This window comes from Ixodes scapularis, unplaced genomic scaffold (genome assembly GCF_016920785.2).
Source record: "Ixodes scapularis isolate PalLabHiFi unplaced genomic scaffold, ASM1692078v2 PGA_scaffold0__279_contigs__length_252992795, whole genome shotgun sequence".
Lineage (NCBI taxonomy): Eukaryota > Metazoa > Arthropoda > Arachnida > Ixodida > Ixodidae > Ixodes > Ixodes scapularis.
In genome coordinates, this window is record NW_024609835.1 from 1125566 (window position 1) to 1137543 (window position 11978).

An 11978-nucleotide genomic window follows, 5' to 3' on the forward strand; every position below is an offset into this window, starting at 1 on the left:
AAAAGTGCTGTCTCTTTCGATGCGGACTGAGGCTCGCGTTGTTCCGCATTTGCCAGCTTTTTGTTGACAAAAAGTACTCGATTCGATTTTTTTTATTTGAGTACGCGGATAGCCACGTAAACCCGTAAACGTCCTTCTGGTGCCGGATTTTTATCCGCATCACAGGTACGTACGTTCGGAAATTATCGACGATCTTCGACGTTTCGTTGGTTTCGTCAGTTTCGTTCCGGTCAGACTCAGTGACCCCACGAGAGCATGCTACTCTGATACACGCGAATGTAAGACGAAAGTTGCTCACGACTGAACAAAACATGAATCGCCGAGAGCTTCCCACAACTTTTCTTGGCAATGCAGTGGAAGGTACAGGCCCGCGTCCCCACTCCCATTTTGAGTGTGCGCGGGCTCTCCTCCTCTCCCCGGAAATGGGGGAGGAGGAGAGCCTGCGCGTACACTCAAAATGGGAGATGGGACGCGAGCCTGTACCACCTGTACCTTCCCCTGCATTGCCAAGAAAAGTTGTCGCGGAGTATAACTAATTCGAGCAAACGTATGATCGCATAAAACTATCACGGCAGGCGGTTCGTGCGCATGATGGGCGCATGCGCTGCGGGATCAAAAGCGCCTTGCCAGCCTTGCCGTGGGGCGCGAGCGCCGCAAGACGGTAGCATCATGTGACGTTCGAGTTTGCACGTGCCACGTTCGAATGCAAGCATCTGTCAGCACCTGTAGATGCGCGGGCACGTACGTTTCACTTTACGTGATAGTGAAGCCAGTTACTTGCAAAAGCACGTTCTACCGAAAGATGCTCGCGCTGCACGCTCTGCTAGGGACACTGAAAGCTCGGAGCTCGCTCTTGTAGTCTCTGCTACGCTGGCACTTTTAATAGAACGGAATCTAAAAAAAGCTTGAGGTACACCTAAGCATTTCTTATGAGTTGTGAATGCGAAAGCATGCAAGCTGCTCATCCCCTTTCTTTGTTGTCTGCTGCGTACTAGCGCGCGCGCGCTTCGGTATCTCGGAGGCCATGGCGCAGCAGCCAATGGGAGCCCCGTAGACGCGCGCCAGCCAATGGAACCGAAGGCGAATCGCTCCTATTGTGATCGCGGAAACCAGGAGCCGTTTCCGCGCTTCCAACTGATGACGTCAGCTCGCTTCATGAGACCCAGTTAATGCTTTCACATTAAAAAACTGGGGGGAAGCCTGATGACTCAAACGCGAGCCACAAATATTCTAGTTTGCTTGCCTGGAACATTGCTCAAAAAGAACTACGGAGTCAACCCATCAACCGACTCTCAAAGGTTCAATCGTTTCGAACACAAATGCTGACCTCTGTGACGGCTGCAGTCACTAACGGTAATCTAGCAACGCTGGCACAGAGCCGTATCGGCACCATACGTGGTTATCTGAAATTGTGTCAATTACCTTGGGTGCGATGATTGGCAGATCTTGTGACCAACCACTAGCCACAAATATTCCCCTAGTGGAGGCAATGAGCTTAACAAATACCATCCAATCACAATTTCTAGTTAAGGATGTATTCAAGTATTTGACTTCAGCAGGCTAAAGTTCAAATTTGCAACTCTTCGTAACTGAAAGGGCAACGCGTGTGATGTTGTCGTCACGGCGACATCGATTCGGAACACCAATAAATTTTTTTTTTATCTCGCACTCGCGACAGCAGCCACTTCCGCGTCCACGACGCAGTGGACGGTAAGAAGTGTGGATTCAGCTCCGTGGGAGTTTATACCCAAACGCCTTATGTTTCTGGAAAATTTTTCTCGTCAATATCACCTTTCCTCGCTCAGTAAACACACTCAGCACCTTGAAATTCCCCTTTTCCACCAATCATACATTCATGTACTTTCAGCATCATCCAGAAACAAAAAATACCTCTGCCACGCTACGCGGTGATCTCAGCTCATTCTTACTTCGCAAGTTCATCATGGGGGGAATATGCGGAACTGCCGGCAGTGTCGCTTTTGCCGCTCCACCTTGGCTCCGGCCGGGAGCTCCTCCCTTTGACCAGACCCTACGGCTCTGCATTGGCAGTCACTTACCTGCTTTCTGAGGTTGAATGTTTTTCAGTACCGGCTTCAATATAGCGGTTGCTCCTTAACTCACTAGCCCGGAGGGAAGGCTACAGACGTTCTCGGAGACTGAGATACCTTGAGGACTTACCAAGAAGGGGTTGTATTACTTCATTTATTTATATTTTTGCTATTTAATATTTACTTTATATTTGTTTACGTAATTCTGCTTTTTTCTTTGAGTTGATTCGTAGGTTCGTTCTAATAGTATTTACCTAAAAGGCATCAAAGCTGGGAATATATCTGTCGCCACCTGATATGACACTTTTTTGCTTGTTAGATCAGTCAACTGCACATACTGCACTTTTCAGACAACTCTGGGTGTGAAGGTGTTCCTCCGACTTCCATACCGATTAAGTACCAATATCCCTCGCATACCTTATTGTATGCTTTTAAAGACATTGTATACCTTTAGAAGGGGGCCGGAGGGTTGTGTACTACTGTAACATCTGGCAGTGCATTGTTGTTCTAGTCCGAGCACAGTGCACTCTAGAATTTCCATGATTGGCAACTGATATTGATTGCTTCTTGGTGTATTTCCTGTCTATCAAAGCTCCACAGTAACATGCAAGCAGCAGAAATTACCACCAGCAGTATGAAATGCCATTGAGCTTTTCAGGAGGCTGACACACATATTGATTAATATACTCCGCTTTCCGGCACAAACTGGCTACAAAGCAAACATGGGACTCCAATGAGAAAATAAGCAAAAAAGCATACCCCCCATCCCCCTTTGATCGAAAAGCTGGATTGTTAAAATAAGAGAGGTAATGTGCAGAAAGATTCTTTTATATCCAAGAGGCTACTATCACTGTGGACAAGTAGAGGTGCACCTTATTCTTCATTTATAATTACTAAGAAAATCTATTCTTAGAGAGCCCACCTTAAAGTTGGCTCACAAACCCCTCACTGCAGGTTTTATTCTTTGTATATCCTTGGTATACACTCCGATTTTACCATTTTCTCGCATATTATACTGCGCAATATGCTGTTGGAGAAACCAATAGAAAGCAAAAGCTCCAAGAAAAACATTCTCAATTTCTTGCTACCCATGTCAAAACACGGCAATGCCGCCTGTGTGTCCAGCCAGTAGTATGGATCTTCCGGTGGTAAAGCACATGTGCAAACCACCCAATCGATCGCTGACCTTTTTGACATTGAGGCAAAGCCTGGGCACTGGAGCCCCAAGAGTGAATGTGCAGATCCAGTGCCAGCTTGACAAGTGCATTTTATTGCATGTCCAACCTCGTAATTACACATGAGCTGAAAGTAAGCTGGCAAGGTTCATTTTTGCTAACTGGCCACTAAGGAGTAGCATCCACCCTGACGACACTCAAGAGGAAACAAGATCTGTCTTCCGAAGCTGTATGTGCACTCTCGCTCGAGACCCAGCCTTCGAGAGCCGCTCCTTGCCAGAATCCAGAGCCCATCCAAGAACACTTAGGGACACAATCCGTCTCCACAACAGAGGCAAGAAAAATATTGTGGTGGCTCGAGAGAAAGCATTATGTGCATAAATATTCCAGAAAAATAAAACTTCCAGGGGAGAACAACAAACATTTTTTTTTATGCATGTACGTGTGTTAGCATACGGAAGAGACGCCGAAAGGAGAAAGCACACTTCAAGAGACTGCTCGACATCGTCTATACTAGGCGTGTGCCGGGAAAAAAGTACTGCACGCACTCGTGCGACGGCTGCACCGGCGCGGCTGACGCATTCTCTTTTCTAAACGATAATCGCATCGGCCATTTTCATTTCTGGAAACTAGTCCGGCCAAGCAGGTAGTAGTCACCTGCGGCTTCGAGCTCCCACTTCTCCAAATTGCACCTGTGCACGACCGAGAAGCAGCGAGTGTTGGATTGTGCCAGACTTTTGCCCCAAAATATCCCGAAGTCGAGGGTGCAGCTCTCGCACGAGCACATGGGGTATGTACACTGCAACAATCTTCCAAAATGAGCCGCCCATCTCGTGCAGTGGCAACAAGCACGCCACGTCCTCCCAATTTTCGGTCTCTCATTGCACACCTTTGAGGCCTAGGACGGCGCACAGTCGAAACACAAAAGGGACCTAGAGAAGGCCTGTAATTTCAAATACTATTTTATTTTTTTGTTGTTGTTGTTGCGATTACACCAAATACTGTGCACAAAAACAACTTTCATCATGATAACATTACTCCACAATAGTAAACCATGAGCGTTAGCAAATGGTTGAGGGAATGTGCAGTTAAATTAGATGCTGGACCCACACTATAATAGCTTTGACATCCATTCAAATATATGGCAGTGTTGTTCTCAAGTTTCTCTCGTAAGGGAGCAGAGGTCGCTTGCCCCACAGCACGGTGTCCATGCACAAGCGTGTTCTGAAGCTCCGACTAAGCTGTTCACCCTGATAGAGTGCTTCCAGTATCTTTCCCTCAGCCCCGGATTTGGTTTCACTTAGCACGGATTGCTTCCATACAACCACTGTAGAGATAGACAACAGAGTCGAGAGGAAATTAAGATACTATGTATCCATAAATAGCGGCAACTATGGCAGCAAACCAACAACAAACAGTTATATAAAATAAAAGCTTCTTTCATCGCTCGTTGGATGTGTGTAGTCGATCTCAGAGTCTAATACTTTAGTTTCTACAAAAGAGGCAAACCGAGCAGACGGGCCGAATGGGTCTCGTTTTTAGCTTGGAACCAGCGTGTCGAGTAAATAGGGCTCCGTGCGTTTTTGTCTTTGGTAAGCAAAAAGCAGAGCGGTGCCTGCCACAGCATCTGTGGCGTCCGCCAGAGCTCACACCTTCCTTCCTCCACAATGCAAGATGGGCAAGACGGAAAGGTACACATTAAGATAAAAGAGGTACGGGCGCATCTGCAGGGTAACATTAGAGACAGCATTTAATACAGATGATGATGCATACCAAAGTTGTTTGTATAATATATATTTATGTATGCACTATGCTTATATAGCAGTCAGATTGAGCAGAGGAAAAAAAAGTCTCAACATTAAAAGAAGCTACTGTACATTTAACATTTACCAAGGACCTCCGTCATCAAAATATGCTCGCTTTCGGGAAGAAAAAGCATAATTTTGATAGACAGCTTATTCGTGCGTGATATATATATATGTATATATATATATATAAATATATATATATCTTTGACATTGTACATAATTATACATGTCTGTGAATAGCAACTATGTATTCTCATCCGGAATGCACAACACAGTATGGACAAACCCCTGGGTGTTTTCAATGAATCCTTTTTCTTCTATAGGTTTTTCCTAACTATATCTTAAAGAACTCTCACTCGTTCTTTCTTTTATTATGACAGATATTGAGCAGAAATAAAAGAAAACGAAACTGCCCAGAAATTTCCTAGAATAAAATGAGTTTTCAAAGTGGGAGGTTTCGATCAAGTCACAGGAGTTATCAAGGGTACTTACACCGCAACTTCTATCAGTGGAACACTTCTTACAACGCTTAGACTCACTGCAACAATCCTGCACACAATCCCCCAGCTTTGCACAAGCTCCTTTCCAAAACTTGCACCGTCCAAAAATCAGGGAGAACTTCTCAAAACAATTTCCTTCGAGGGGATATCGGAGTCCTCTTGCGACTCTTCAAGCGAGACCTCGAAAAAACACTGTGTAACAACAGATGCAGAGATTTTTAAAAGTTGTTAACGACAGTTCCTGACCAACACAATATTTACAGATATAAATTGTATAAAAGGAGCAAAACTAAACACCACCCATGTAAATACAGCAGACCAATTGATTTGAACAAATAGCAATGCTACAAAGGTTAAAGAAACAAAACGAAAGGTCATTTTTGGGGGGATTTTCTCAGAACAGAATCAGTAAAAGACTTATCTCTAGAAATAAGGATGTCGCAATGAGTATGCATGATTCTATCAACATTGAATCAAGGGTAAGAGCAAGATGATGAGTGAGAGACGACGCATTGATTTACCCCCCTTACTTTGTGACACTTTTACTTGGGGGGGGAGCAGTCAATCATATTGAACTCTGCAACCGCTGCATGCTGACGGCACACGTGAAGTCGTCACGTAAAATCCCTGATTAGTCTCAAACAGGGGAAAGGGGTGTGGGCATAGGAAGAGGAAACCAAAAAGGAGTCGAATCGGGAAAAATCATGACATGGTCCAATTGACGAACCATATGATTTGGGAAAGAATGAAAACCTGTTTGGATGTCATTGTGACCAATGCCCCTCAGAGCCCCCTGGCTTCTAACAGATGCTCCATAAAATCTGTTAGAACGTCAATCCAAGACCACCCTTAGACGAGAAAGGAAAGTAGTCTCTCTTTGGATCCTTTGGCCTTTCTCGGGACTAAGCGATATCAGAGGAAAGAAAGTGCCTCAAATCGGTCACTAGAGTTGCGTGCACGGTTTACGAGCAGACGACCCACGCTAGCGTCATGGCCGAGTGCCTGGTGAGCATGACGAGGCAAGAAAGACTCTTTGCGGCATGGTGGTTCAACACCACATACTCTACCAGATGCTGCCACGTCTTGTCCACCAGGCGGACATATAAGCTTATTACAACAAACATTCGGACAGGGATGATTACTATTCTTATGAAGTATGTTTTGTTCAGAGCTCTGCTACAATAAAACTTTTGATCTAATGAATTCTATCAGTAGCTTTTATAGGCCTGTTCCTCGCTCATTATAAGAGTTTCTGCCACAAGATGGATTTTCCCGCTAACTTTGAAAGCAATGCACAACTAAAAGAAAGAAGCTGACTAATGGGGTCAGACCAGAATGGCAAGTTTTCAGACCCGTAAAAGCCCTTCGGACGAATAATTTTCAGTCACGATGCGGGGAACTCGAATGTAATTGCGGTTTGTGCTCCGCATATACTGCACTTACAACGGCCCATTAAGGTACTTATCACCAAGAGCTCTTTCTTAGCAAGCCCATATGTAACATGACGTTGGTAAGCGGTGGGTCGTCTCTAAGCCGAGCAACTTTCTGGCCAGCAGCTGCCCATCGCAGCCTCCCAGATCCCATGGGGCTCTTGCGGCCAGAGGGCCACTGAGGGGCACGGCTCGCTTTGTGAGCGGGCGAGACGCCTACATGCACCTTGCAGTCCGGAGTACGAGCATCATAGCCACGACCAGCAACCCCGAGGTTGCTGTCATGGCTGCCGACGAAGTCATGTCCCTGCGCAACATCATAACCTTGCTGATCACATGGATGACTCCATTGGTGGCCTGTACGTCTGGACGCACAATCACAGCCTCTCTGCCTTCCCACAACAGGTGGATCTTGCCTGAAAGCACAAACATGGGACACTTTTTACTCTCATGCCGACGAATGTGTCTGCTATAAAAACCAGCGTTCTGTTTAGAAAGAAGTCCGCGTATGCCCCGACAGCTGTGGACAGAGCGCACAAGCAGAAACCAGGTTTGCATGAAGCAAAGAGTCTGTGCATGTGCCGTGCCGACAACAGCGCCACCACAACGGCATGACATCGGATCCGCGCGTTGGTGTCTCTTGTAATTAAGAAAAGTAGGACAAGCCCTTCCCAGGAAGCCCTCCACTCTTTTCATTTTAGCGAAGTGAATGCTGGAAAGGAGTGGGCATCATGATGAGCAGTGGGCTTTCTGGGAGGGACTTGTCCTGCTTTTCTTAACCTGCACCAGCTGCACTCTGTGCAGACTGCCGTATTCCATGTCATTGCCCTGCACATTTCTGCACCAGTGCAGGCTGGTGCAAGTAAATTGGATGAACACTAGAGGAAGGACAAATTCCAGAATCAGCAGCTATGAACTGTGCACTGTGCCACTTTCGGTGTTTGCGGTGGGAATGTGCATTCATAGCAGAAACGTACAAACTAATAATTTTGAGAATGGTGCATTAAAATTTGAAAGTGTATTAGTATCGTGCAAAGAAATATTAATTTTTGCATTTGAGTATTACATACTGAGGGATCCATAACAATGTAAGAGGAGAAAACCTTTTTAAAGGTACTTGTGCTTTTCCAGAGCAGCCATTGCTCAATGCCTGAAGCTTGTCTGAGCAGAGTGGGTTAATTAAACGAGTAGCAAACATTGACTGCCAACTTATGCCACTGTAACTTTTAACTATGTAACTTTAGCTTTTAATGCCAACTGGTCACGTCGAAAAATTTCCTTGAATTAAAACTGCATCGAAAGTTATGGGTCTGAGCTCTGCCAAACTGCATGTACTGATTGCATGAAATGTGTGAAAGTTGGTCATTTTTCTGTTGATGTTTCTAGACATAGAGCGAAATATATCCGCAGAAGGGGCTCTTGCTTACCATTTACGTTCCGAACATCCATCTTTCCCCTTGCTGTTTCTATAGTCCTGAGGTTTTCCAGCTCTGCCTGAGGAATTTCTCTTCCAACAATCAAATGACGCTCCAGAATCTATAAAAAGAAAAGCAGAGGGTTGTCTGATCACAAATAATGCACCTGGTGACATCCATTTTTATTTTGCAGTTTAATCCTATATTTTATTACTTCAATTAATCCCAGCTCCAGTTCCAGCATTTTATATTGTCAACCTTTTAATGTTTTGGTTTTTTTTTTCCTTTAGTAATTATGGAAGCATGCATTCTATGCATCCTACTAATTGCTGCGATAGTAAATGTACTGAAGTTTCAGTTTTCTTCAGCTCAATTTGTTCCCACAAAATACTGTATGCATGCTCGTGCTCATTCTTGTTGCCTTAAGTATGTCATTACTTGAGTAGGTGCTTTTTAAGTATGTTATAAAAGTATCTCTCACATAATAAACATGGTATTACAGGGACACAATTGATTAGCCACATTACTTGGATGCCTATTTGTCTCCAAAGCCTTCTAAAATACTGATTTCAGAGTTTCCAGTGAAAAATGCTGCATAGGAGGAACTTGTATAGCTGGCATCTTGTAATGAGGTTTCAGAGGATAGGAAAATGTGTAGTAGTTTCCAAGTTCTGTCACGTATAGGGCAACCAAATAGGATATGTCAATGCCACTGTCAGTGTTGTGTTGCATAAATAAGTGTAAAAAGATGGAAAATTAAGAACATGCCTTATGCTTTCGTCTCAAGAAGATAAAAGCACACATTGGCATTTCAACATGCAAACACAGCAGCTGGGTGATGCTTCGAGGAACATTAAAAAAAACTAAAATTGAAAAAAAAAAATTGTTTTGGTTGAGTAGCACACTTTTTAAACAACTTTTTTTTTCACCAAACACAGCACACAATGGCTAGCGGAGCCGAAATTAAACTTTCCCCAAAATTAAACCATTGAAGCCAAAATTAAAACTTTTCTTTTCAGATGAGAGAAGATGTGATGTTTCAGTTGTGCTTCGTACAGATGACCATCACTGATGGTGGTACAATTGGTTCAGTCACAAACTGTTTTTGTCAGGCAAGAAGTTATCTATTTCGGGCAAGTTAAAAAATGCTACATCCATAAATACATACTTCAAAATTTTTTCCGGTGCCCCGTTAAAGGGAAGTTACGGAGCTCCTCGAAAAAAATGAGTTGGAAGTGAATTCTAGTGTATTTTTACCCCGTGAACCCGAATACCCAAACCATTTGCTGCGCAAGTATTGTTGAACGCGAGAAAACGCGAAAGACAGTTGCTGTGTGTGACGTCATCGACGGATATTTTGGCTGCCCAAGGCTAGGGAGGCGGGGCTTCAGCCCTATTCTGAAATTGCTCTTATGTCTTTCCAGCGCGTCGCACTGAAATATAATTATGATATCTGTTATTCTGAAGGTCAAATGAACACAATTCAAGCTTTTTTTCTCAAATGTAGAAGTGCACCATCTTCCCTTTAAGGTGTCGGAAAAGAGGGTCGGTGCTTTAGGCGGTGCGAGTTCTCACCTTCTCGGCATGATAGCCAAACTGGTCCATGGACAGCTGCTTGTACTCCGAGGGGAATTCCAGCTTGATATCATGCCAGGCGTTGTCGTTGGGTGCAAACAAGGTGTAGCGCTGGTTTGTGTTCTTCAGCCGCTCGATCCAGTTCTTGTGCTGGGCAAACCGCCGGGTGTCCCTGAAACAGGCGGCAACAACGGTCAGCTGCTGCTGGTGATGCTTCGAGAGCATGCCCGGGGGGGCCAGAATTGTGGGGTCGTTGACACCAACGGGTGAAGAACCAAATGGTCTTGGGTACTGCTGAAGCACAAATTGTCTCCTCTCGTTTAAAAGAAATACATAAAAAATTTCCCATTGACGAAGTGGGTCCCAATGCCAATTTGGGATGTGGTGCCCATTGTGGTTCGTCACCACAGTATGAAAACAGTGCCAGCTCTTTGCCCAGTCACCCCAAGACTCTGAAGTACAATTCAACTTACTTGAGTTCGGGGTCACTGTTGATCTTCTCATAAATGGCGTGCGAGGGCATCCCCAGAACACGGTCGATGATGTGGATTACTCCATTGGTGGCTCCAATGTCTGCCTGCACTGCAGTGGCATTCACCCCGCCCCCTTCCACGGTCAGCGCTGGAAGGTAATAATATTATAATTGTTTATTTTCCATATGTGCAAATGCTGGGGAAAAAGGAAAAAAAAAAAAAAAAAAAACCTTGTTTTCGAAGTAATTTGGTAGGTCCTTATGCAAATTCATGCATACTTCAGTTTTTGGCACCTACTTGCAACCACATTTGCCTCGAGTCATATTTTGACACTTATTTCGAAGCATTAGGATACTACTATAGGAGACCTATCTTTCTATTGGAGACACTAGTTGCTCTTAATGGAGAAGTCATTAACAATACCAAACACGGAGCTTAGTCTAGGGGTCCAAATGCAAAAGTCAATTGTAAACAACTTTAAAGCTTGCTTTTGAAAGAAAGACTTCAGTTATTGCAGTCTCTAATAAATACTGGTGTTGTGTTAATATTAAAATTTTCGAATAATATGCTATTCAACATGAACTGCAATATTCATATTTCTTTTTTTTTTAAGTGTTGATAGCGGCAGGTTAGCCTCATTGAGCACGCTTCTTACCGAGCACCGGTGCACTGCGGGGCAGCAATACCCGCAGAGCTCGCTTCTCCGGGTGTGGCTTTCTTGCAGCACACCGGTGCTTGGTGAGAAGCGCACTCAATGGGGCTAATCAACCGCTATCAATACTTTGAAAAGTACAAATATCGCAGCCACGTGCTTAGGCGGAAAGCTCATTTTCAAAGCAACATAGCGCACGGGAGCGCCTGGTGTATTTAAAAAGAAACAGAAACTTTCTGGACGGTGATACCTACATTACAGTAACATTTTCAAAATTAAACTGGCATGCATGAGTATGTCAAGCAGAGATGCCCTGACAACCTGAGTTAATCATACGTGATTAAAGAAAATATATTTGCTTATAGCAAAAATATTTATGAATCCCCTTGAATAAGTATTTCTGGGCATCTTTATAGGCTTAAATACACGTCAAATGTGTTGTTTACTTGCCATCCCAATCTAGGCTTTGACTTTTGGAGGCCACAGTTAATAATTGCCCTCAGTTAATAATTGTAGTTAGATTAAAACTAAGCTTAGAAATGGAAAAGTGGAAGCATGCCAACAACCTTTACAAATTCAGCTGGGTTTGTCGTAGTTAAAGGTTTTAAGAAACTATGCAATATTTGATTCAAAAATATTTGACCAAAACCACTATTTGCTTCAAATACGTTTTGAACTCAAAATTCACTATTTGCACATGCCTAATACATTAAACATGCATTACTAATTCAAAATTTTTTTCAACTAATAGTTTAAATAGAACCTAGGGACCAGGCATAATTTAAGTTCCACTCATCAGAATTCCACTGAAAGCTACTGTAATCTGTCAGAGTAAACAAGAATAAAACTGTTGCACGAAACCAAGTAAAACCCCATTCGATCTAGAAAGCCTATTTTAGTAA

General features: G+C 43.8%; 1 protein-coding gene across 1 annotated transcript in view; it reads right to left on the reverse strand.

The window, feature by feature from the left end:
- Positions 1-3298: 3298 nt before the first annotated feature.
- The window catches only part of LOC8026803 (fasciclin-1), a 78770-nt gene continuing 70090 nt past the window's right edge, over positions 3299-11978 (reverse strand). The window contains exons 10-14 of the mRNA XM_029978220.4: positions 10425-10572; positions 9952-10123; positions 8389-8497; positions 7188-7377; positions 3299-5723 (exon numbers count right to left, since the gene is read on the reverse strand). Of these exons, the coding sequence (XP_029834080.2) occupies positions 5654-5723; positions 7188-7377; positions 8389-8497; positions 9952-10123; positions 10425-10572 (689 nt within the window). The 3' untranslated portion in view covers positions 3299-5653. The remainder of the gene's footprint in view (positions 5724-7187; positions 7378-8388; positions 8498-9951; positions 10124-10424; positions 10573-11978) is intronic.